Below are 26,213 nucleotides of genomic sequence, written 5' to 3' on the forward strand. Positions count from 1 at the left end.
TAAATATATGCACACTGTTGTAAAACAGATCTCCAGAACTTTCTATCTTGCAAACTAGAACTCTATACTCTTTTTTTTTTTTTTTGACAGAGCCTCAAGTTGCAGCCCTGGGTAGAGGGCTGTGGCATCGCAGCCTCACGGCAACCTCCAGCTCCTGGGCTCAAGCGATTCTCCTGCCTCTGCCTCCCAAGTAGCTGGGACTACAGGTGCCCTCCACAACGCCTGGCTATTTTTTGGTTGCAGCCATCATTGTTGTTTGGCGGGACCAGGCTGGATTCGAACCCGCCAGTTCAGGTGTATGTGGCTGGCACCTTAGCCGCTTGAGCCACAGGCGCCAAGCCAGAACTCTATACTCTTTAAACAACAACTTGCTCTTCTGGCAGCCCCTGGAAACCACCATTCTCCTTTCTGAGTTTGAATACTTTAGATAACTCATAGAAGTGGAATCATATAGTATTTGTGGTTTGGTGGCTGGCTTATTTCACGTAAGACATAACTTTGAAAACCATCCTGAATAATGCGCCTGTTGTCAAGTTTAGTCTCCTCATGACACAGTCATTTTTCTAAATATCCCTTCTGACCTTAATTTCTGTGCATCTTCCTTCCTCATCAGAGTCGGCCTGATGCGCGGTGTTACTGCTTCTTCAACACAGTCTAGCCTCAGAAGTTTTCACCATCCTGTGTACTTGTACAGAAGAGTACAAGTACGAAATGCTAAGTCCACCCAGTTAGAAATGCAATAATCCAAACCGTTAGAACTCTGTCTGACAGCAGTGTTGTTTGCACCCCCGGCGGCAACAAGATTGAAGGATAAGTTTCTCCCCACCACCCACAGTGCCTGAATTTTGTTGGAATCTCCTGTTTTATCTTTTCAGTGCACAGAAATTTTGCATTTTATGCCATGATACATATTTTCAAATTTCATTTCCCCCCTCAAATCAAATGTATTTGACCCTCATGCACGTGTATGCGGTAACCTCCTAGCACCTCTGCAGTCTCAGGGATAGACTCCGGGTTGGGAAACACGATGGTGGAGGAATCTGGCAGCTTCACAAAGCACAGATGGATGAGGTCCCTTCACGTTCCATCCTGTTTGATCACCCCGTGACTACACATATAGTATTTCTGCAGCAGAACATATGAATAGTCACTAAAAAAAGACAGTACATATCTACATAGAGAGGTTTTGCCTGAGTTTTATGTCAAGATCATTAAAAAGTTTTTACTTCTCCAAACTTGTTGGCTTTTGGCAATTAGAGATAAAGAGCTTTCGATTGATAGTAAGCATACAATGAAATGCAAAGTTAGTACTTGTTCTGTTAAGGAGACGGGTAGGAGTGATGTTGAAAAGACTGATATAAGGAGGTGGAAGATGGGTGGAGGACAGAAGGAACAAGCAGAGGACAGGAACGGCTGTGAAGATGCATCAGAGCAGCTGTCCCTGAGGCAGGGTCTGCGCTGTGCAGGAGCAGTGCACAGAACTGAATGGGTTACACAGGAGAACACCTCCAGAGAAGCTCCAAATGCCCGGCTGAAGAACTTCAGAGGGGGAAGCCAGTGACAGTTCTGCTCAGGGCACATGACTCTGCAGTGGTTAAAGGGCTTTGAAGGAGGCAAGCAGGGAAATCAGCTAAGAATGTAAGGCTTTAGGAAGACCTGGATTAGAGCAGAGGAAGTAAAACTGGAAAAGAGATCCTTATTGGGGAAGTTTTAAGAGAAAAGGTGACCAAACTTGGTTACCTTGGTGGATTCAAGGAAAGAAAGAGAAGAGAAAGCCCGTGGAGGGGGTGGGGGTGGGGGTGTTTGTGAAGCTGTGACTAGCTGGGAATGGCAGCTTGGCTGAAAGACAAGACACTTGGGAGGCAGAGCCAGTCTCAGAAGGATAATAATAAAGGAAGGACATTCTCAGCTGTGGACAACAGCAGGCAAAGATCAGGAGGCTGGGCGAGGCAACTGGACTTGATTTATGAGGCACTGATACCGAGGGAACGGCTAAAGCAGGTGAGGGGCTCAGTTCTGAGAAGCTGGAGAAAGAGAAGCACAGCCCAGGAAAGTCTCAGAGAAGAGTCCACACTAGGGAGTGAGAAGAAATAGACCTGCGAAGACGAGGAAAGCAGGAGAAGAGAGCTGAGGAAAGCACCACAGAAGTCAAAGAAAATGGCCAATGGCCCACGGATTTTAATGTTTAAAACAGAACACAGCAGGGCGGCGCCTGTGGCTCAGTCGGTAGGGCGCCGGCCCCATATACCGAGGGTGGCGGGTTCAGGCCCGGCCCCCGCCAAACTGCAACCAAAAAAAAAAAAAAAAAATAGCTGCGCGTTGTGGCAGGCGCCTGTAGTCCCAGCTACTCGGGAGGCTGAGGCAAGAGAATCGCTTAAGCCCAGGAGTTGGAGGTTGCTGTGAGCTGTGTGAGGCCACGGCACTCTACCGAGGGCCATAAAGTGAGACTCTGTCTCTACAAAAAAAAAAAAAAAAAAACAGAACACAGCAGTGGCTTTTTTAAATGCAATTTGATGGTAGACTGTTAAAAAGAACAGGCTGTAAAGGCAGGATCACCACAGGGAAGGACTGTGTCCCCAGCAAGTTATGGCAGGGCAGGTTAGTTTGCTTCTGGCTTCCTAATGGGTGGTGGTTTTTCAACAGGCTGAATATGCTCTCCACATTTAAAAATATGCCTTGGCAGAAATCCAGTTGTCAATGAATGAAAAATTCACAATGGGGGCTTAACAAACTGAGAAAAACAGAAAGCAAAAGGCAGGAATTATAATAATTATTTTTCTATATAATTAATAAGATTCATTCATGACAGAGGACAGCCCATCACTGGTCCCTAAAGTCCTCTGCTGCCTCAGTATGGTTTGCAGCCTTAGGCACAAGATGATGGCTGACCATGGGTTTTCAAATTTTCACCACTTTGAGGGCTTTAAAAAAAAATGAGGATGTCTATAACCACTTTCCTGTAGAGGGAAAAGGCATGCTGAGGGTGGCCACAAGTCTGTTGTCGGACTAGTGCACTGGGTGCTATTCCGGTGTGTACAGGTCAATGGCACTCCTTCTGTGGGAGGCCCCACCTCTGAACCATGTCTAATGTATTTAAATGCACACTCATTTCCTATTAAATATTTTTTGGCTTTTAATAGTTTGAAAGGATTTTTGTAATTTTGCACTCTGAGAAATTCTACCTTCCTTTTCCACAGGCCCCTGAAAAGCCGTGAACCCTCCACATTGTGGCTGCCTAATGGAAAACAAGCCATCGGAGGCCCACAGCTGGAAAAAGGCTCTCAACAGTCTCCCGCTGGCTTCCTGGGGCTCTCATCTCTCCCTTTTCCTCTCTTCCTCCACAATGCAGCTCATATTTTCTTTCTACTGTTAGTTTTTGAAGGGTTCCACACTCAGTCCTCTCCCCAATCCATATGCTTACCCAAAAGCAAAATCATTCATTGTCCACAACAATCTCTGTCTATACGCCAAAGTATCTCAGAACTACATTTCTAGCCCTAACCTCCAAAAATTCACATGTCTTTTAACGCCAAGACTTGGATTTCTCAGTCATTTCGAATTTAACAAATCTAAAACTCAACATACCTTTCCCCTGAATTCAGTCCCTTTTCCTGTATTTCTTAGTGTGCTTAATAGTACCATCGTATAGGCAGGGTACAAACCTCAAAGTCATCTTCAATTTTCTCTCTCATGAGCAATAACGCACTAATTCCTATAAACTCAACTTTAAACAGCCCTCCAGAATGAGTTCAAGGTAATAGTTACTGAGCACAGACCAAGCCTAGGCATAGCCAGAGGGGTGTTCAAATCTCCCAGATGCCATAAGAAATGACACCTCCAATTTTATAGAGGAAAAAACTCAGGTTCAGAGAGGTAAGAAATTCATACAAGACTGGCTCAGCACCCATAGTACAGTGGTTACAGCGCCAGCCACATACACTGAGGGTGACAGGTTCAAACCCAGCCTGGGCCAGTTAAATGACAATGACAACTGCAACAAAAAATAGCCGGGCGTTGTGGTGGGTGCCTGTAGTCCCAGCTATGTGGGAGGCTGAGGCAAGAGAATCGCTTAAGCCTAGGAGTTACAGGTTGCTGTGAGCTGTGATGCCATAGCACTCTACTGAGGGCGACATAGTGAGACTCTGTCTCAAATAAAAAAAAAAGAAAGAAAAGAAATTCATACAAGATCACATAGCTAGGAAAGTAGGAGAAGCGGGGTCCAGATTCCAGTGTTAACTCTAAAGCCTGCCACTTCATGCTCCCTGTCTGGATCTGCTTCCCTTCTCTCCATTCCTGTAACCACGCACCAGCCTCTGTCATCTCACAGCACGGCTCACGGTACAGTCACTGTCTTCAGTCCCTTTCTTCTCCAAACAAGATGGCACACTGCCCCCAGAAATGATCTGCACCAGTGGCTCCCTTGTTTAAACAAAACCCTACTGGCCACTACACCGAGAATAGGGTGCTGCTGCCGTAGCCTGCTGGTGGTTTCTAACCTTAAGCCTTTGCTGATGTTCCCAGGAAACCTTTCCTATTTCCACCAGGAAAATTCCTTCTCACCTCTTACGTCCTTTATGAAGCTGTTAGTAATACTCAGTCAGTGGGGATCAATGGTTCCTCTGCTCCATGGAGACAGATAAAAATTTCCATTAGAACATTTATTGCCACGAATTGTAACTTGCTTTGTTGATAAGACCCTTTAAAAACTTTTTAAATAAGGGCAGCAGCTGCAGTAACTGTTCTTATTGAATGCTCATTCTGTCGCAAGCACTAAACATTTTATCTATTATTACATGAAAGTGGCTTTAGTACATATTATGCCTACCTTATAGAAGAGAAAAATGAGGCCTTGAGAGGTTAAGTAACTTGCCCGAAGTCACACAGGAAGTAGAACTGAGGTTACAACCCAGGGCTGCTGGCTTCAAAGCCCCTCGTCACAGAGCGTAACTGCGCTATCCTGCCTTGAAGGAAGAAACTATTTTCACAACCTTTATAGTGACTCTCAGCCTCACCTATGCTGCAAAAAATAACCAGTTGTTTAGAAAGTCATTTGCATGCTAACCTCCTCTCCAACAGAGTCAAAACAAAAAGGCCAGGGCCAGAGCAATCGTCCAAGATGGACGGAAATCAGCACAGTTGCAGACAGTGGTGCAAATGAATCTCATCTAAAATCCTCTGTGTCACAGATCATCAAGCTTCTACGTACGTTCGTCAACCACAACTTACAAAGGTCAAATGGAACTTGTTTTCATCATCATTCTGATGACCTGATGAGGTTCCCAGAGAACCCCAAAGACCAAAAGACCTCTATTCTACAGCACTCCAGCAGCTGGATTAAAGTGACTCCAGATGACTACTTAGGAAACAGACACTTTGTGAATCAATTATACCTCAATAAAGTTTTTTTTTTTTTTTAATGAACAGCTGGGCATGCTAAGAAAGTAATTTACATAACAGGCACATCTTTCAAACATTTTTGGCCTTTGGGAAATCCTGAACAGAACACAAGATCCTCTTTCACAGAAGGATATGGGTGTTGTTCAGCTGCTGACACTATTGCCTGACAGGCTAAGAAAAATGGAGACATCTTAAGCAACAGCCGCAAAATGTGATGAGGAATCCATTGGAAGCTGGAAATATCACGTATAAAACAAATTCCCATATGAGCATGTTACTTAGGAGCCTACTGATCTATGTCACATCACTATAGTCCTCAGGTTGGAAGGAAAGATTCAAGTGGAAGGTTAGAGAGGGACTTAGGGGAAGTGAGTTATAATCTAAATCTAAACATGGCCTCTTCCTGAGAAGTAAGGTTTACACCCATATAACCCTGGACAGTGCAGGTGAGACTTTGGGCTCTGCTTAATTATTTATTTATGTTTTGAGACAGAGTCTCACTGTGCCACCCTCAGTAGAGTGCTGTGGCATAAAGGGCCAGGAACAGTGGTACCTGCCACAATGCCCTGCTAGTTTTTCTAATTTTAGTAGAGATGGGATCTCGCTGTTGCTCAGGCTGGTCTGGAACTCCTGATTCATCCGGCGATCTACCTTCCTCGGCCTCCCAGAGTGCTGGGATTACAGGCGTGAGCCACTGCACCTGGCCTCCCTTACTGATCTTTACTGTCCCCCTTTTTTTTTTTTTTGAGACAGAGTCTCATTCTGTTGCCCAGACTAGAGTACTGTGGAATGATAGCTCACAGCAACCTCAGGCTCGTGGACTCAAGAGATTCTCATATTCTCATGCCTCACCATACCAAGTAGCTGGGACTACAGGCACCCACAATAGGCCTGGCTACATTTTTCTATTTTTTGTAGACATGGGTCTCATTCTTGTTCAGGCTAGTCTTGGACTCTGAGTTCAAGCAATCCACGCACCTTATCCCCCACCGAATGCTAGGATTACAGTTATAAGCCACTGTTCCTGGCCCTTTACTGTCCTTTAAAAAGATTATACCCAAAATATTAGTCTACCTAAAAACAGAATACGTTATTGGCACCTTCAAAGAATCAGGAGATAACAGGTTTGGAAGATCATCTAGTGACCTAAAACATTAGTCTACCTAAAAACAGAATACGTTATTGGCACCTTCAAAGAATCAGGAGATAACAGGTTTGGAAGATCATCTAGTGACCAGTGATTCTCAACCTTCCTAATGCCTCCTAATGCCACGACCCTTCAACACAGTTCCTCATGTTGTGGTGACCCCCAACCATAAAATTATTTTCGTTGTTGCTTCATAACTGGAACTTTGCTACTGTTATGAATCGTAATGTAAATATCTGATATGCAAGATGTATTTTCATTGTTACAAAGGGGTCACGACCCACAGGTTGAGAACATTTTACAAGAGTTGTAAGGAAGGATACATGACAGAAACTGTGGCCAACAATGCCTAAAATATTTACTATCTGGCCCTTTCAGGAAAATCTTTACAACTCCTGGTCTCACCTGGCTACCTGATGGAGTAATCCTTTGTGTGTTATTACTTGGCAAATAATCCTGTAATGATATATGCTTGAACACTTCCAGTATTGGAAAATTTATTATCTCTGATCAATCCATTTCCTATTCAGATAATTCAGGCTATTAGTAATTTTTAAACTCTGTTGAAAATTATCTTAGTATATAGCATCCATTTCATTGGCCTTTTCTGGGAGAAGAGAGCTATCATTTAATTTTAACCTTTACTGCACTCCTAGTATGCCCTAGGCATTATGCTAAGTACTGAAGAAAAATGAATAAGACATGGTTCTTGTGTTAAGTATCTCTTGGGGGTTATTTCTCAGAACCATAGCAATTGAGCTCCTAGACTTCTTCTTATTCCTTGTCTTGCCAGTGGGTTGGGACATTTTTCTTTAATTACTTATTTCTGTGTTGGTATCCCATATACACAATACAAACTTGAAAAGGCAAAGGTCATACACTGAGAATGAGTCTCTCCACACTCTTGTCTCCTGACACACCCACCCCCCCAGCTGCTTTCTTAGGAGACAGCCACTATCAGACATTTCCTGTGTCTAGTTGACTTTAAAGAACAGCCGCAGTAACCAAAGGTTTAGGTCCATTTGGATGGAAATTTTTGGTAGGTATGTACTTGATGACATTTTCTGAGCTCCCACTCATGTTAGTTGCTGAGTGTGACTCAGTTTTATTTTCATAAAAGTCTTAAATTTATACCAAGTTTGGGTGGTAGGCACAGCCCCAGCAGGTATATATTGCTTAACCACCCACTCTGCTATTTCAGTTTAATCCTGACTGAACTTTTTGGCTATTATGGGCTTTCTCATGCTGCTGGTGTTCTTGTTCGTTATGGTGTTGAATCTTCATCAAAGAAAGCCTTTCCTCTTTAATTGGAAGTGACTCAATCCCATTTGTGTGACTCCCGGGTTTCATATCCTGAATATGACAGAAATAGTTTGAAATAAGGTTGAATCACACTTACACGTATTGATGTCTTTGTCGGTTTGTTCCCTTGAATGTATCTGAATGTAATGTTGCCATGTGACAGAAATAATCTTTTGGCTATCTAAACTAAGCAGAGTAGGCTCGGCGCCTGTAGCTCAGCAGCTAGGGCGCCAGCCCCATACACCGGAGCTGGCAGGTTCGAAACCAGCCTAGGCCTGCCAAACAACAATGACAACTACAACCAAAAAAAAGGCAGGTGTTGCGGTGGGCGCCTATAGTCCCAGCTATGCGGGAGGCTGAAGCAAGAGAATCGCTTAAGCCCAAGAGTTTGAGGTTGCTGTGAGCTGTGATACATGGTGCTCAACTCCAGGGTGACAGAGTGAGACTGTATCTCCCCCCCCCACCTCCCCACCACCACCAAAATAAATAAAAAGATCAGCAAGGGCTGCTGAGGGCGAAGAACATCATAAGGCCAAATTCTAGGGGCCACATCTGCTTGTCTATGATATATACTTTGTAATGCTGCAAATACTCCTTTCTGAACTGGTAAACATCATCTACAAAAAACAGTCACACATCTCTCAGCATCATTAAGCCAAGACAGTCGAAGTTCATTTGGTGTTTACTGAGGCTGGAAATAGCATCAGCAGTTTTCTGCATCTTCGCCAGGCCCATCACCTTTCCTTCATGTTTTCTCCTGGACCCCTGCTCCTTCCTTCCAGCTCCTCTAGTCCCACCCTAATGGTTCTCCACCCCTCACCTCTGACCCGACGCTCCACATACCTTAAGCTGTTTGCTGCTCCTTTAACTCCTGCTCTTATGCCCTGCAGCCTCCTCATCTGAAAACCGCTTCCCCTTCTCCCTTGCCCTGCCCCATGACTACCAGGCATCTTGGAAATGTAGCTCTGAGACTAGTTCCCGGCTCTGGAAAGGCTTCCCAGAGCTGCCTCCCACTGTTTTCACCTCCTTATTCTCCTCCCTGTCACCTATACCAAACCACCTCTGGCTCTAAGCCACCTCGACATTTGGTACTGGTTTTCAATCTGCCTTCCATCCATTTAACTGTAAATTCCACAAATACAGATCCTGGCTCATAAACATTCTTTCAAGATGTCTAGTCCCTTGCAGAATGGCTCTCAAAACACTACCAAAATGAATGTAAAAATCCTTTGCAGGTATCTTCCCCAAGAGAAACAACAAAAAGAAACAAACCAAGCTTCTATGACTGTGAGGACAAACCCCTGAAGCTTATTTCTACAGAACATGGAGAATGGAGTAAGAAACCAGGAAGAATGTGTGGAGATACGACATATGACTTAGAAGGTCTCCAAGCCCATGAGGACTTAGATCTAGGGATGCACAAATCAGTGTAAATAAACCCTTAGTCAACCACATATAAAAGTAGCAATGAATACATTTTTTTCTGAAAGAGTTCCTACAGCTATGTAAGAGCCTACCTTCACAGTCTCAAAGTCTAGTATCTCTCCACAAAAACTTTATCAATTACAAAGGAAGAAACAAGTGATTTTAAGGAACAAAATCTGGTCATTAAGATATGATTTTGTTGAAGGGCTTAAAGTTCATGCCAGCAGCAATGGGACAGATGCATATTATATGACAGAATGCGATGTGAAGAGCATAGCACCTACCCTGCTTGGCTGAAAATACGTAACCAGGATCTCATGGGGAGGGAACATTAGATGAACCAAAAATGGGAAACATTCTACAAAGTCCCTGGGACTGGTTTATAATCGTCACAAGTATCAGGGTCTTAAAAGTCAAGGAAGACTACCTACTTGTTCCAGACTCAAAGAGCCTACAAGGATGTGACAACGGGGGGCAACCCCTGATCCTGGGGATGTTGCTGCTACAAAGGGCATTATTAGGACAAAAAGTGAATGAGTCTCTGAGAGAAGGGTAAATGGAAGGTCTTTATGTATCTAAGTTTGAAAACTCTTCCAAAATAAAAACAACAATTTTAGCACTCAGACACATACAGCCTTATACTATTTCAACAGGCAAAATCAATCAGCATAAGAGTCAGAACAATAATTACAGAGTGGGTGGGACTGCTGTTGTGGTGGGCGCCTGTAGTCCCAGCTACTTGGGAGGCTGAAAAAAGAGAATTGCTCAAGCCCAAGAGTTTGAGGTTGCTGTGAGATGTGACGCCACAGCACTCTACCAAGGGTGACATAGTGAGACTATCTCCAAAAAAAAAAAAACAAAAGAAGGGGCATGAGGATGCCTTCTTTGGGAGGCTGAAATACCCTATCTCTTGAGCTGAATGGTGGTTGCAAGGAGGATACTGTGTAAAAAGCCACAAGCTATACATCAGTACACTTTGTTATACCTGAAATCAAAAGCAGGACATACTAAAAACAACAACACAGAACTATATTCAAATTATATCAACCCTACAAAGAGAACTTTCACATATTGACTCAACAGTTAACAGATGACCTATTTAAATCTAGCTTCGGTGAAAAGAAATTTGTTCCTCTAAACAAAGAGCCTAGGCTCTTAGGTCTCAGTCCACGCCTAGCAAGCCTCTATTCACAGACCCAGCAGGGGCTGGGGATCAGCCCTGTCTGCCAAACTTAGTCCACATGAGGCAACCACTCTCCTACTTGGGTGCCATCAGTGCTGGGGATTCTGCACCCTGTCCCACCAGACACAGCCCAAACCGAGGGTCAACACCACTACTGGCTGAGCATAGGTTGCCAAACTTCTTTCTTGGCTCACCTCCCCACCTTTGGCTTCATAGAGTCCGATTCCATCGTTTTTCTTCTTCTACTCAGGAACCTCTGCCAAGGGTTGCTACCAACTGGCCATCTTTGGAGGTGCTTTCTTTTGCCAGCTTCTAAGGAAGTACAGTAACAGATCAAGTTTTTCTGTAAAATAGGACGCATCTTACACAGAACTGTGCGTCTCGAAGTAGGAAGCTCATGCGCTGCACCCACAGCTGATCGGACGCTCCCGGGAGGGCGAGACTGGAGCAGAGCCGCCAGGCGCCAGAGCTGAGGCTAGCACGCTGCGCACTGCTGAACTTCACCCTTGGATTGACCCACTTCTGTCTCTGTAACTTCTGAAATTCCTGAGATCTACTGGAGGAAAAACCACTCAACTCCTGTGAAGTGTGGGATATCCTGGGCCAGTTTCGAGTGTAGGACGACTGCGGGGTAAGAGCTGCGTCACGACCGCCATGGACGCCCGTCCAGACCTCAGTAAGAGCTGCTCTACAAACCCTGACCCACGACCCATACCCACCGGGCCTCCACATGCCCTGACCAGGAACTGCGGGAGCCGCACAAGTCCGCATCCTCCCTCCTGTATCCTCTCTGTCTTCACACTGGCCCGTCTGGCCAGGGACTCTGGTAGCCGTGTGCCCTCTGGAGCCCTCCCTGCCTCTGCGCAGAGCCATTCTCCTGGCCAGAGACTGCTGGAGCCTTAGGTTCTCTGTGCCAAAGTCACTGGGCACCAGGCACTCCCAGAACTGTGTGTACCACCCCCTGCCCTATTGCTGGATCTGGGTGTGTCACACTCCGGAGCTGCTTCCACAGCCAGAACTCCCTGGCTGGGGCAGCCCCAGAGGAACTACACAGGGTCATTCTCTACAAAGATCCAGTAACAATAGAGTGATCCTGCTGGGATCTAATCTTGGAGAGACACCTCCCCAACTCTGAGGACGGCCAGAGGCAGCGGTGAAAAACAATCATGAGGCAAAATCAACAGAAAAACTCTGGCAATATGAATAATCACAGTAGATCAACTCCCCCAAGGATCAATGGGGCAGACACAGCACAAGATCCCATGCACAAACAAATAGCTGAGATGTCAGAAATAGAATTCAGAATCTGGATAGCAAATAAGATCGAATTAGAATTCCAAGCAGTAACCCAAAAGATATGTCAAGAATTCAACGAATTCAAAGACCAAATGACCAAAGATTTTGACACATTGAGACAAGAAGTTGCAGCCCTCAAAGATCTGAGAAACACAGTAGAATCCCTCAGTAACAGAATGGAGCAAGCAGAAGAAAGGATTTCTGACATTGAAGACAAAGCTATCGAATGCTCCTAAACTCACAAAGAAGAAGAGAAATGGAGGGCAAAAATAGATCACTCTCTCAGAGAGCTCTGTGATAATTAGAAGAAAACCAACATTCGTCTTATAGGGATCCCTGAAAGCGACAAAGTGGCTTCAATAGGCACAGAGTCTTTTCTCCATGAGATTATGAAGGAGAACTTTCCAGACGTGCCAAGAGATTCTGAAATTCAGATAGCAGACAGTTTTAGAACTCCAGCACGACTCAACCCAAATAAGACATCCCCCAGACACATCATAATCAATTTCACTATAGTTAATATGAAGGAGAAAATTCTGAAAGCAGCCAGACAAAAGAAAACCATTACCTACAAGGGGAAGAATATTAGAATAACTGCAGATCTCTCTGCTGAAACCTTTCAAGCTAGAAGAGAATGGTCATCGACTTTTAATCTCCTAAAACAAAATAACTTTCAACCCAGGATCCTGTACCCAGCAAAACTGAGTTTCATTTATGATGGAGAAATTAAATACTTTAATGACATTCACATGTTGAAGAAATTTGCCATAACCAAACCAGTTCTCCAGGATATTCTCAGACCTATCCTCCATAAAGACCAGTGTAATCCTCCACCACAAAAGTAAACCCACCCAGAAAATTTTGATCAAATTCCAACTTCCACAGTCGCAAAAGGATTAAAAATGTCCACTGGACTCTCAAAAGGCCTATCAATATTCTCAATTAATGTGAATGATTTAAATTGTCCTCTAAAGAGGCACAGGTTGGCTGACTAGATACAAAAACTCAAGCCAGATATCTGCTGTATACAAGAATCGCATCTTACATTAAAAGACAAATATAGACTCAAGGTGAAGGGACAGTCATCTATACTCCAGGCAAATGGAAAGCAGAAAAAAGCAAGCATTGCAATCCTATTTGCAGATGCAATAGGCTTTAAACCAACCGAAATAAGGAAGGATAAGGATGGACACTTCATATTTGTTAAAGGTAATACTCAATATGATGAGATTTCAATTATTAACATTTATGCACCCAACCAGGACACACCTCAATTTATAAGAGAAACTCTAATAGACAAGAGCAACTTGATTTCCTCCAGTTGCATAGCAGTTGGAGATTTTAACACCCCTTTAGCAGTGCTGGATAGATCCTCCAAAAAGAAGCTAAGCAAAGAAATTCTAGATTTACAAAACTACTTTGAGATATCATCTAACTCCACTGAGACTAGCCTATATCACAAAATCTCAAGACCAGAGATGTTGGCGTGGATGCGGAGAAACGGGAACACTTCTGCACTGCTGGTGGGAATGCAAATTAATACATTCCTTTTGGAAAGATATATGGAGAACACTCAGAGATCTAAAAATAGATCTGCCATTCAATCCTGTAATCCCTCTGCTGAGCATATACCCAGAAGACCAAAAATCACAACATAACAAAGATATTTGTACCAGAATGTTTATTGCAGCCCAATTCATAATTGCTAAGTCATGGAAAAAGCCCAAGTGCCCATCGATCCACAAATGGATTAATAAATTGTGGTATATGTACACCATGGAATACTATGCAGCCTTAAAGAAAGATGGAGACTTTACCTCTTTCATGTTTACATGGATGGAGCTGGAACATATTCTTCTTAGTAAAGTATCTCAAGAATGGAAGAAAAAGTACCCAATGTACTCAGCCCTACTATGAAACTAATTTGGGGCTCTCACATGAAAGCTATAACCCAGTTACAAACTAACAATAGGGGGAAGTGGGAAAGGGAGGGGGGGGTGGGTAGAGGGAGGGGGATCGGTGGGATCACACCTGTGGTGCATCTTACAGGGGTATTTGCGAAACTTGGTAAATGTAGAATGTAAATGTTTTGGCACAGTAACTGAGATAACGCCGGAAAGGCTATGTTAACCATTGTGATAAAAATGTGTCAAATGGTCTATGAAGCGAGTGTATGATGCCCCATGATCATATCAATGTATACAGTTATGATTTAATAAAAAAAAAAGAAATTCTAGATTTAAACTTAACCATTCAACATCTGGACTTAACAGACATCTACAGAACATTTCATCCCAACAAAACTGAATACACTTTCTTCTCATCAGCCCATGGAACATACTCCAAAATCGACCACATCCTAGGCCACAAATCTAACCTCAGCAAATTTAAAAAAATAGAAATTATTCCTTGCATCTTCTCAGACCATCATGGAATAAAAGTTGAACTCAATAACAACAGGAATCTGCATACCCATACAAAAACATGGAAGCTAAACAACCTTATGCTGAAGGATAGATGGGTTATAGACGAGATTAAGAAGGAAATCACCAAATTTGTGGAACAAAACAACAATGAAGACACAAATTATCAGAACCTCTAGGATACTGCAAAAGCAGTCCTAAGAGGGAAGCAAGCCTTCCTCAAGAAAACGGAAAGAGAGAAAGTTAATAACTTAATGGGACATCTCAAGCAACTGGAGAAGGAAGAACATTCCAACCCCAAACCCAGCAGAAGAAATAACCAAAATCAGAGCAGAATTAAATGAAATTGAAAACAAAAGAATTATACAACAGATCACTAAATCCAAAAGTTGGTTTTTTTAAAAGATCAATAAAATAGATAAACCTTTGGCCAACCTAAACAGGAAAAAAAGAGTAAAATCTCTAATTTCATCAATCAGAAATGGTAAGGTTGAAATAACAACAGACCCCTCAGAAATTCAAAAACTCCTTAACAAATACTACAAGAAACTCTACTCTCAGAAATATGAAAATCTGAAAGAAATTGACCAATACCTGGAAGTATGCCACCTACCAAGACTTAGCCAGAATGAAGTGGAAATGTTGAACAGGCCTATATCAAGTTCTGAAATAGCATCAACAATACAAAAATCTCCCTAAAAAGAAAAGCCCAGGACCAGATGGCTTTACGTCAAAATTGTACCAAACCGTTAAAGAAGAACTAGTACCTATATTACTAAACCTCTTCCAAAATATAGAAAAAGAAGGAATATTACCCAACACATTCTACAAAGCAAACATCACCTTGATCCCCAAACTAGGGAAAGACCCAACAAGAAAAGAAAATTATAGACGAATATCACTAATGAATATTGATGCAAAAATACTCCGTAAGATCCTAACAAACAGAATCCAACAACACATCAAAAAAATTATACACCTAGTGGGATGTATGACCTAGTGGGATTTATCCCAGGGTCTCAAGGCTGGTTCAATATACGTAAATCTATAAATGTAATTCAGCACATAAACAAACTAAAAAATAAAGACCATACGATTCTCTCTTGATGCAGAAAAAGCTTTTGATAATATTCAGCATCCTTCATGATCAGAACACTTAAGAAAATTGGTATAGAAGGGACATTTCTTAAACTAATAGAGGCCATCTACAGCAAACCCATAGCCAATATCGTATTGAATGGAGTTAAATTGAAATCATTTCCACTTAGATCAGGAACCAGGCAAGGTTGCCCATTGTCTCCATTGCTCTTTAACGTTGTAATGGAAGTTTTAGCCATTGCAATTAGGGAAGAAAAGGCGTCAAGCGTATCCACATAGAGTCAGAAGAGATCAAACTTTCACTCTTCGCAGATAATATGATCATATATCTGGAAAACACTAGGGATTATACTACAAAACTTTTAGAAGTGATCAAGGAATACAGCAATGTCTCAGGCTACAAAATCAACACCCATAAATCTGTAGCCTTTGTATATACCAACAATAACCAAGCCGAAAAAACAATCAAGGACTCTATTACTTTCCCAGTAATGCCAAAGAAGATGAAATATTTGGGAGTATACCTAACAAAGGACGTGAAGGATCTCTACAAAGAGAACTATGAAACTTCAAGAAAAGAAATAGCTGAAGATGTTAACAAATGGAAAAACAACCCATGCTCATAGCTGGGAAGAATCAACATTATTAAAATGTCTATACTACCCAAAGCAATATATAATTTTAATGCAATTCCTATTATAGCTCCATTGTCATATTTTAAAGATCTTGAAAAAATAATACTTCATTTTATATGGAATCAGAAAAAACCTCGAATAGCCAAAACATTACTCAGCAATAAAAACAAAGCAGGAGGAACCACGCTACCAGACCTGAGACTGTACTATAAATCAATAGCAATCAAAACAGCATGGTATTGGCACAAAAACAGAGAAGTAGATGTCTGGAACAGAATAGAGAACCAAGAGATGAATCCAGCTACTTACTGTTATTTGATCTTTTACAAGCTAATTAAAAACATTCAGTGGGGAAAAGATTCCCTATTTAACAAATGGTGCTGGGTGAACTGGCTGGCGATCTGTAAAAGACTGAAACTGGACCCACACCTTTTTAACAATAAAAAAAAATAATAAAAAAATAAAGAGCCTAAATGAGAAATTTCCAGAAAGTTTCCTGGCATTTGTTATTAAAGGTGCTGCAGAGGGAAGTATTTGGGCTTGGCTGCTTATAGAATTAATTGAAGTGGAAGTGCTTCCTGGAGTGAGACTGCCCGACCATTCTCCCTCCACAGGGGTCTAATGGGATTGGACACAGTAACTCTCAAGCCAGTGCAGGAATTTTAGAAATGAAGTAAAATTATAGAAAATAAACAACAGAGGGAACAAAAAAATCAAAAGAACCTATATCTAGGGAAACTGGACCTGTAGAAGGACAGCAAATAAACAGACTAGCCTAGCAGTACTAAAAATTCTCTCACTATGATTCTTCCATGTTTTAGGTTTGTGTTTGTTTGCTTTAGGAGAGCAGAGGAGTTTTTTTATTAGTTCAGAGAAAGGATGCTAAAAGCAGAGGTAATGTGACACCCAGTTAGGAATCTGGTCTTCAGTCAGATTAACCCAACTATGGATTCCGGCCCCACCTCCACTAGCTGAGAGAGAAGCCTTGGGCAGGCTTACTTCCCTCCCCTGCACCTTGATTTCCTTATGTGCAAAACAAGAATACTTATACCTACTCCAGAACGTTGTTGGGAGGGCCAAACGAGGATGTGTGTGAGGGACTTGCTATGGCTCTTGGTGTACAGTTTAGTCAGTAAATGGTAACTGCTGGTAGTTTCTCTTGTCAAGTCCCCCCATTGGCCAACAGTACCTGACCAATGGGGTTCCCCTTCCCTGTGGCCCCAATGAAAACTTTCTCTGCCTAAAACATGCCTAAGTTCCGCCTCCCTCAAAGGTGCACTGCATCACAGCAGACCTTAATTAAAAGCAAACCATTGTTCTCCTTTTATAGGTCAGGAAGGAAAAGGCCTAAGAAACAAGTTCTTAAGGGAGTGGAGCATCTTGTGTCCAATTCCTCTGAGCCCACTTAGCAGAAGTGCCAGAATAACCACAATTTGGCCTCAAAGTACCTTCTCTGGGCCAAAATGGAGCACAGAGCAGGCTTCTATTCTCATTTTCCCAGCTGTGGGGCTGTGAGCTCTGGCAGTCATTAAAATAAGCACCAAACCACATGACCAAGTCCCACGACGGACAGAATATGTTCTTAGATGATGATGTGTAAAAAGGAAGTGGAGATTGCTGGGAGCTGGGAGGGGGCCACCCTGGCATATGGACCCAGTGTACATTTTATAGACTGATGATGCTTTTGCAACCTCATAAGTTTCAGAAACAATTTGCTGGGCTGCTATAGAAGGAAGTTTAAAAGCCTTCTCTTCTAAAAGAAGAGTAAAAAAGTCTTAAACTTAGAAGAGTAGCCTTTACTGGGAGATGAAAACTCAGAATTCCTACAGGGAATCAGCTGGGTACAAGAACCTCACTTCCTTTTAAAAACTGCTGGGTGCCATGGCTCATGCCTATAATCCTAGCACTCTGGGAGGCCAAGGAGGTTGGATTGTTTGAACTCAGAAGTTTAAGACCAGTCTGAGCAAGAGTGAGACCCCGTCTCTACTAAAAATAGAAAAAACTAGCCAGGCATTGTGGAAGGCTACTGGGGAGGCTGAGGCAAAAAGCATCACTTGAGCCAAGAGTTTGAGGTTGTTGTGAGCTATGATGATGCCACGGCACTCTACACAGGGCAAATGAGTAAGACCCTGTCTCAAACAAACAAATAAAATTAAAAATTGCATCAGAGTCAAGATGCCTCTGAGCCAAGCTAACATCTATACAAGACACCAAATCACACAAAATGGTTTTTTTGTGACTGCTGTCAGGTGACTTCTATGATGACAGCTGATCACATTAGCAGCTAGGAGGACTTGCTACCATAGGCAAGTTGTCTCCCTCACCTCCATCTGAGCCATCTCTACCCCTACAAAATTGACAGCATCGGCTCTTCATAGGTAAACCAGGCAGTCACCTCCAGAGTCTTCAAACTGTCACTGTCATTGTCCTTGGTTACTTTCAGGAGCTATTTTTCTTTTGTTTTCCTTCTGCTACAATACCCTTAACCTTCACAGACTATCTGGTCTCCTGCAGCCTCAGTTTTTGGTAATGGATGCCCTGAATAGCAGCCTTACGGGGTATGACAAACCTACAAAGGAGGAATAGTAACAGATGAGAAAATATGGGAAAGAAGGGAGGAACCAATAATGCCAAGAAAATGGAGGGCAGTGTGCCTACTTTTGAGTCCCTTTGTTACCTCCACCAGTCAACAGTATTGCCTATACACGAGGGACAGCCATTTGGATTCACCTGAACCACTCTGGAGCCCTTTCGTTAACCAACAATTACAATCTGTGATGGTTTCCTACAAGCTGACTGCATTATGAAGGCTAGCCTCTGAATAACAGCATCTATGTGGTTTTCACTTCTGGTGATCTTTAAAGACTCCTAAGAAATGTGAACCCAAGCAAACCTCTGATTTCAGATCTTTAAAATGCCATAGACCTCTGTAAGCTGACCGCCCAAGGGACTGAGACAAGCTGGGCACCATAAGGAAGCAGGCCTCCTGTACCCACAGTCCATGGGGTGCATGTCTGGTCTGTGAAAATTAGATCAACATAAGGAGGTGGTCAATGCAGGTAGTTAACCACGGAGGCTCTACTGTATTTGATTTTCCAAGTCAAGAATAAGGGTGGATTCTACAGACCTGACATTCTGTTCCCAGGAAAGGCACCATGTACACCACTCTGGTCAACGTTGGACCTTTGTATAATAGAAAAATGGCACCCTTCCCTCAAGACATTTCCTTTAGTTACAGACGTGTTGTAATATACTGATTAAGTTGGCAAAAGACATTTGTCTGCCATTCATTACAAAAAATACACCCATGATACCTATGATATAAATGCAACACCCTCTGACGTGGCTTCTCGTGCAGGGCACAACTGCACAACTGTATGAAGTAGCCCTGAGTAATCCTAAGAAGCCACTATGACTTCCCTAAGAAAAAGTCATGACATAGCAACTGTATTTCTAATTTGATCAGGAAAGAATCACAGGTACAGGATATATAGACCTCAGAAATGTCTCTCACGAGGCTGTGCCAGAAATCCCGGTAGATAAGATAAAGATACAGGCAGAACTAAAGGGATCAAGAACTGATAAAATCATCTCATTCAAAAGATCCTGGTTTTAGAATGAACTGATAATAGGGAAGGTAGCTCAGCCTCCGGGACTGCCCAGTTGATTATTTATCCATGCAAGTAAACATTCAGCCACATTTACTAAAGATTTCACATGTGCTGAATCCTGTGTTAGGTGCTAACAGCGGGAGCAACAGAAACAGGTTTTTACCAGTGACTTAGATAACTATATAGAAGGGTTGCTTATCAATTCTATGCAAATCATAAAATGGGAAGAAACAGGTAATACAACGAATGACTAAAATTCAAAATCGTAAAGGATATTCTGACCACTTGGAATGGCAGGCCTATGTTAAAAGATTAAATTTTTCATAGAAGTAAATACAGGGCCTTAAATCTAAGTTCAAGACAACAATTATAGAATGAAGTCTGATACACTAGGGGCAGTCTGCTAGGACTGGGAGGGGCCTACGTTCATGAGTCATATCTGAGTTCAAATTTCACCTCTGCTACTTTCTAGCCACACAACTTGGACAAGTCATTTAACTTCGCCAAGAGCGTTTCCTCGTCTATTAGATGGGGATATCACCTACTGTGTAGAATTACTGACAGGGTTCAATTAGAAGAAGCATGGATCTGGCCCATGGAAAGTACTAAAAAACAAAGCTAACATCATCAAACATGCTTGTAATCCTAGCACTCTGGAAGTCCAAGGGCAGTGGATCACTGGAGCTCAGGAGTTGAGACTGGCCTGAGCAAAAGCAGCACTCTGTCTCTACCAAAAACAGAAAAACTAGCCAGGCGTCATGGTGGGTGCCTGTAGTTCCAGCTACTTGGAGGCTGAGGCGAGGATCGCTTCAGCCCAAGGCTTTGAGATCGCTGTGAGCTATGACACCACAGCACTCTACCCAGGGCAACAGAGTAAGACTCTGTCTCAAAAAAAAAAAAAAAAAGTATCAAAGACGTTAGGGTTTCCATAGTTATTATAGTAGTCCCTATGCTATATTTCAGGGTTCAGTGGCAAAAAAGCTATGGTCTCTCCCTTTAAAGGGCTAATAGTTTTGAAGGCAAGACAGACAAGGAGTGACAGTATAGGAATTCAGAGGTAAAACAAGTACAGTACAGCGTAGTGATGCTGAGTGTTTCTCCAGGATGTTACAGGCTGAGAGACAAAAAACATCTGGCTCGGCTCCCGTAGCACAGTGGTTATGGCGCTGGTTATGGCACCAGCGACATGCACTGAGGCTGGCGGGTTCAAACCCAGCTCAGACCAGCTAAACACAACGACAACTGCAGTAAGAAAATAGCCGGGCGCTGTGGTGGGCGTCTGTAGTCCCAGCTACTTGGGAGGCTGAGGCAAGAGAATCGCTTAAGCCCAAGAGTTGGGTGACGTCACAGCATTCTACCTAGGGCAACACAGTAAGACTGTCTCAAAAAAAAAAAAAAAAAAGGAAACATCTAAATTAGACTGATGAGACACGCTTCCCATAGAAATCCTAGAGCCAAGGTTTTAAGAATAAAAGATTCTCAAAAGGGGTCCCACTGGCTTGATGGGTGGGACAATCTTTATTTTTGTTTCCAGCAATCCCTGCACATTGCGTAATGTTTTAGCATCCCTGGATCCCTCTCACTAATGCAGTATTGCCCTCTGATTAATGTCCACAAAACAAAGTACGGCACTTCCAAATGCCCCCTTGATGACTGGAAAAGGACAAATGGCAGCATCTGCCCCAAGCAAGTACCCTTGGAAGAAGGCTACAGGTGGGGGATGGGGGCACTCCAGCTGCCTCAGCTCCACATCTTCAATTCCAGAAAAATCCTTTGGCCTCTGCACATGCATAGAATGTTCTTATCCACTCCACATGCCTACCACCTGATTTCTTTCTTCCCTTCTCATCTAGTTCAACCATCACTTCTGAGGGAAGCCTTCCCAAGTGAGGTCAATTCTCTTGTATTACACCCTTTAAGAGCACCATGTACCTCACTTTCATAGGACATATGAAGTTATTTTACAAATATTTTGAATGTCATTCCTCCCTAATAGAACACAAATTCCAAGAGAAAGGGACTGTGTCAATTTTTCATCCCCCCATTCATCATTGTCTTTCTACATCTCAGTCCTAGTACCTCATAAGTGCTCAATAAATACTTACCGATGACATAATCCTTGAATGAAGGAAACAGCATGGTATGTATGTCTGAATAAAACACAAAGGAGTTCTGTAGGGTAGGAAGGAAAAATACAAGTGGCAGAGTGGCTGGGAACCACACCATCAAAGCAAGCAAAAGCCAAATCATAAAGAGCCTCATGTGACAAGCTATGGATCTGTACTTTAGCACAGATCCCTATTTTAGAAAGTACACTCCAGCACCAGTGGGGGCCAGACTGCAGAGACACAGCAATCAGTTGAGAGGCTGTGCAAGAATCCAGGAAGGAAGTGAGGAGGATATGGAGGAAAATGTGTCAGGAGATAACAAAGAAGTCAAATCTACAGAACTCTCATGACTGCTTGGGCTGGGAGGGAGGGGAAAGGCTGGTACAAAAGGAAAAGCCTGACTCCCCGGGTTCTGCTTTGGGTGACTAAATGAAAGGATGGGAATGGGCAAGATTAAAGAATGGATAAAGAGGGAGAGGAGAGGAGTGTGAGGGTAACACTCAGAGAGATCCAGAGAGATTATGAGCAGGGGTTGTGAGCATGTACACAACTGCTGAAGCTGTGGGTGAGAACAGAGAGTAGAGGGCAGAGCCTTGGAGAAAGTGGGCAGGTAAGGGGTGACGGGAGAAGGACCCACGATGGAAAGAGAGGGAAAATGGCCAGAGACAGCACAAAGCAGGACTTTCATAAGTGAAAGGCAAGGTCAGCAGCGCCAGATGTGGAGAGAAGTCAACAGGGAAGGCAGGAAAGTGTTCAGTTCTGGCAGCGTCAGTAACTTGGGGAGAGCAGTTCTAGTGGAGCTGATGGACAGGGGCAGGATCTCAGGGGAGGCGGCCTGAAGAAGTGGAGGTGACAACTGCACAGGAAACGTGGCAGGGAAGAGGAAGTATTACGGGAGGCGGCACAGGCTGGTAGGAAGACACTGTCTTCCAAAATGAGAATGAAGGTATTTAAATGGGAAGAGCTGGTGAAACAGGAGAGAAAATGAACAAATGATGGAACCAGGTCCTCAAGGCAGAGAAGATGGGATCTCAAACAGAGTAGAATCAGCCTTAAAACCATTTCCGTCACAGAATTAGAATAAAAGTCAAAGGGACAGGTCAGCTGGAGATCTGTTTGTAAAGAGAGAAGAGGAAGTTGCGGTGCCTTAATTCATGGCTGCAACTTAGTGAAGCAAAAGGCAAGGCAGGAGGTTGAGGAGAGAAACGGAAAGAAGATATAAAGGCAACTGGGCAAGAGAGTGGCCTGAGGACACGTGGGGAGCACTGAGCAGCACTGAGGGCCAGGCCGGCCTGCTGGTGACACAGGGTGATGCTGGCGAAAGCGAGATGTGTCTGCAACGTAGGCGGCAGAGCCTTAGGTTACTGCAGGAAAAGTGTAAGGCTGCCTTGCATAGTTAAGGTCTTGGAGGAAAGACCTCCTTTCCACACCACACACTCAAACTGACAAATAGGAACGAGTTCAAAGAATGGTAAAATGGGACATTTTACCAAAGGTGTGAGGAAATCCCAAAGGTGACCATTCTAAAGCTGGTCTGAGGCAGAGTGCATAGATTGTTACCCAGGCTGCCAAGACCATGGAAGTGCAGGGACGGCGCCTGTGGCTCAGTGAGTAGAGCGCTGGCCCCATATACCAAGGGTGGTGGGTTCGAACCTGGCCTTATCCAAACTGCAACAAAAAAATAGCCGGGCATTGTGGTGGGCACCTGTAGTCCCAGCTACTTGGGAGGCTGAGGCAAGAGAATCGCCTAAGCCCAAGAGCTGGAGGTTGCTGTGAGCTGTGACATCACAGCACTCTACCAAGGGTGACAAAGTGAGACTGTCTCAAAAAAAAAAAAAAAAAATAAGACCATGGAAATGCATACTGTCTACCAATTAACAAAGCAGCAATTACAGTCTTTATTCTCCCTTGATTACACAAGCAGGCCTTTATTTGCTTGGAAAAAGAAGAGGACAGGAGGAAGGCATTAGTGAACTTTATTTCCATGGTTAAAAGTAGAGAATAAAGGCCAACTGACTTCCAGATAAAATCTTGGAGGTCAGGGATAACTAGAGACTCTAGTCAAAGAACTCTGTTTATTTCCACACAGTGGATTCATCCCCTCCGTCCTCCAACCCCCAATATCCTTCTTGTTCTTGTCCCCTTTCTGTCATCCAAGTCCACAGCCACTGTCTTCATCCAGGCCTTTATTCTGTCACCTGGATCACTGTGACAGTGCCCCAACTGGCCTGGGTTTAGTAGCTCATGCCTGTAATCCTAGCACTTTGGAAGGCTGAAGTGGAAGGATTGCCTGAGGTCAAGACTAGCATGAGCAACGGCAAGAACCCATCTCTACAAAAAATTGAAAAATCAGCCAGGTGTGTGGTGGCACCTGTAGTCCCAGCTACTTGGAAGACCAAGGCAGAAAGGCCAAGGCAGTGGGATCGATCACTTGAACCCAGGAGTTTGAGGTTACTGTGAACTATAATAATGCCACTGCACTCTAGCTGGGGTGACAGTGAGACCTTGTCTCAAAAAGACAAAAACACAGTGCCCCTTACGGGTCCTGTGCTGGTTCTGTCTAGTGTAATCACCACATTGCTGCCTGGGTAATTTCAAACAGAAAAGAGCATGTCACACCCCTGTTTAATATTCTTCAGTGTCCTGCTCTCCACCCCCATATTTTAGAGTCCAAGCTGCTCGGCCTGGCATTATGAACTGCTACTGTTTATTAAGTGTGTTTCATCTACCAGTGCCAACTGAGTAACATACCTCCTCACTCAACTTATAGTTCCCATTTTTATAGATGAGGCAACTGAAGCTTAGAAAGGAAATGACTTGCCCAAAGTTACAAAACTGGTTTAGTGGTAAAACTAATATGGGGTTACAGGTATCTCAGACCCCAAAGTATATGGGCTTTTAACATGCTATTGCCCACAAGGCCCTTCATGCTGTGGTTCCTGCTTACCTGTCCATTCACCTGAAGCCCTCCCAACTCCACACTGCAACTCCGGTGAACCATGGGCTGGCCCTGCATTCTCACCCTCAGCACTTTGTCCCATCTCCTATCCCTCTTCATCTGGCTAATCCTGCATTGCTGAGGTACTGGATAAAATGGCACCTCCGTGCATCAGCCTGACTTATAAATCCTCCTCTACCAAATCGCTGTCATAGTTTCATACCATATTGTTGTCTGTCTCCTTGACTTGGGAAAAATAAAAAGTAAAGATGAGGTGAGAGGATTGCTTGACCCCAGGAGTTTGAGAACAAAAGAAATTAAAATGTGCTAGGTGTTGTGACACACATCTGTAGTCCCAGCTGCTCAGAAGGCTGAGGCAGGAGGTTCATGTGAACCCAGGTGTTTGAGGGTGGAGTGAGCTCTGATGATGCCGCTGTACTCTAGCTTAGGCTAACGAGAAAGACCCTGTCTAAAAAGGTAAACCTCTTGAGACAGGAGATGTGTCTCTTACTTTTGTTCTCCCAGCTTGCAGTGCAGACACAGCAGAAGCTCAATAAATATTTATTTTCTATAATGATAAGCTGATTGGGAACAGATGAGGGATTCTGTGACTGAAAAATGGAAAGTCCAGCACTCAGTTCCTTAAAGGATTTCAAAATCGTTTCACATGAGGGCAGGGAGGAGTTTGGCCAAGAAAAATGGAAAAAGAGGAGATATTCTAGGGTGGCAGACGCAGCAAAGGGCTCTAGATGACACACCTGCAAGCAGTTTAACAAGACTGGTGCAGAGTTGGTGGATGGGGGAAGTGTTTGACAAGATGAGCCTTCACATGATTGGCTTTTTCTTCACTCAGGTGTTAATTCAAACACCACTTCTGAGAAGTCATCATTGTCCAGCCTAGCACTTACAGTTACGGTTACTACCAGAGGTCCTCAAACTTTTTTTTTTTTTGTAGAGACAGAGTCTCACTTTATGGCCCTCGGTAGAGTGCCATGGCCTCACACAGCTCACATCAACCTCCAACTCCTGGGCTTAAGCGATTCTCTTGCCTCAGCCTCCCAAGTAGCTGGGACTACAGGCGCCCGCCACAACGCCCGGCTATTTTTTGGTTGCAGTTTGGCCGGGGCCGGGTTTGAACCTGCCACCCTCGGTATATGGGGCCGGCGCCTTACTGACTGAGCCACAGGCGCCGCCCGGTCCTCAAACTTTTTAAACAGGGAGCCAGTTCACTGTCCCTCAGACCGTTGGAGGGCCGGACTATAGTTTAAAAAAAAAAAAAAAAAAAAACTACGAACAAATTCCTACGCACACTGCACACATCTTATTTTGAAGTAAAAAAACAAAACGGGAACAAATACAATCACACCGCCACATGTGGCCCGCAGGCCGCAGTTTGAGGACCCCTCAATTTCTGTAGCACCTATCAGGATCTGAAACACCTACTAACCCTTAAAAGTATCATGTTTATCCAACAAAAAATAGGCATCATGAAACACGATGCTTTTTCGTCTTATTTTACTGCTACATCACTAGTGCTTAGAATAATGCCTAGTACATAACAGGCAAACATTTGTTTTATTCACACGTTCAATGACTATTGGGTATATATAATATGCTAGGTATTGTTCCATATATTGGAAATATAACAAA

At 43.5% G+C, this 26,213-nt stretch overlaps 1 protein-coding gene across 3 annotated transcripts in view; it reads right to left on the reverse strand.

The window, feature by feature from the left end:
- Positions 1–26,213, reverse strand: part of ATG7 (autophagy related 7) — a 273,640-nt gene that overhangs the window by 245,742 nt on the left and 1,685 nt on the right. Inside the window, exon 1 of one of the 3 annotated variants that reach the window (XM_053600408.1) lies at positions 4,826–4,848. The exons of 1 other annotated variant lie outside the window; for it this stretch is intronic. Coding sequence is in view for 1 of the 2 variants with exons in the window: in XM_053600406.1 (XP_053456381.1) it covers positions 582–610 (29 nt within the window). In the remaining variant the exon portion in view is untranslated. Of the gene's footprint in view, positions 1–581; positions 975–4,825; positions 4,849–26,213 lie in introns of those variants that run through there. One more of the 3 variants, XM_053600406.1, reaches the window with a different exon arrangement.

The sequence above is a fragment of the Nycticebus coucang genome, chromosome 8 (assembly GCF_027406575.1).
Source record: "Nycticebus coucang isolate mNycCou1 chromosome 8, mNycCou1.pri, whole genome shotgun sequence".
Lineage (NCBI taxonomy): Eukaryota > Metazoa > Chordata > Mammalia > Primates > Lorisidae > Nycticebus > Nycticebus coucang.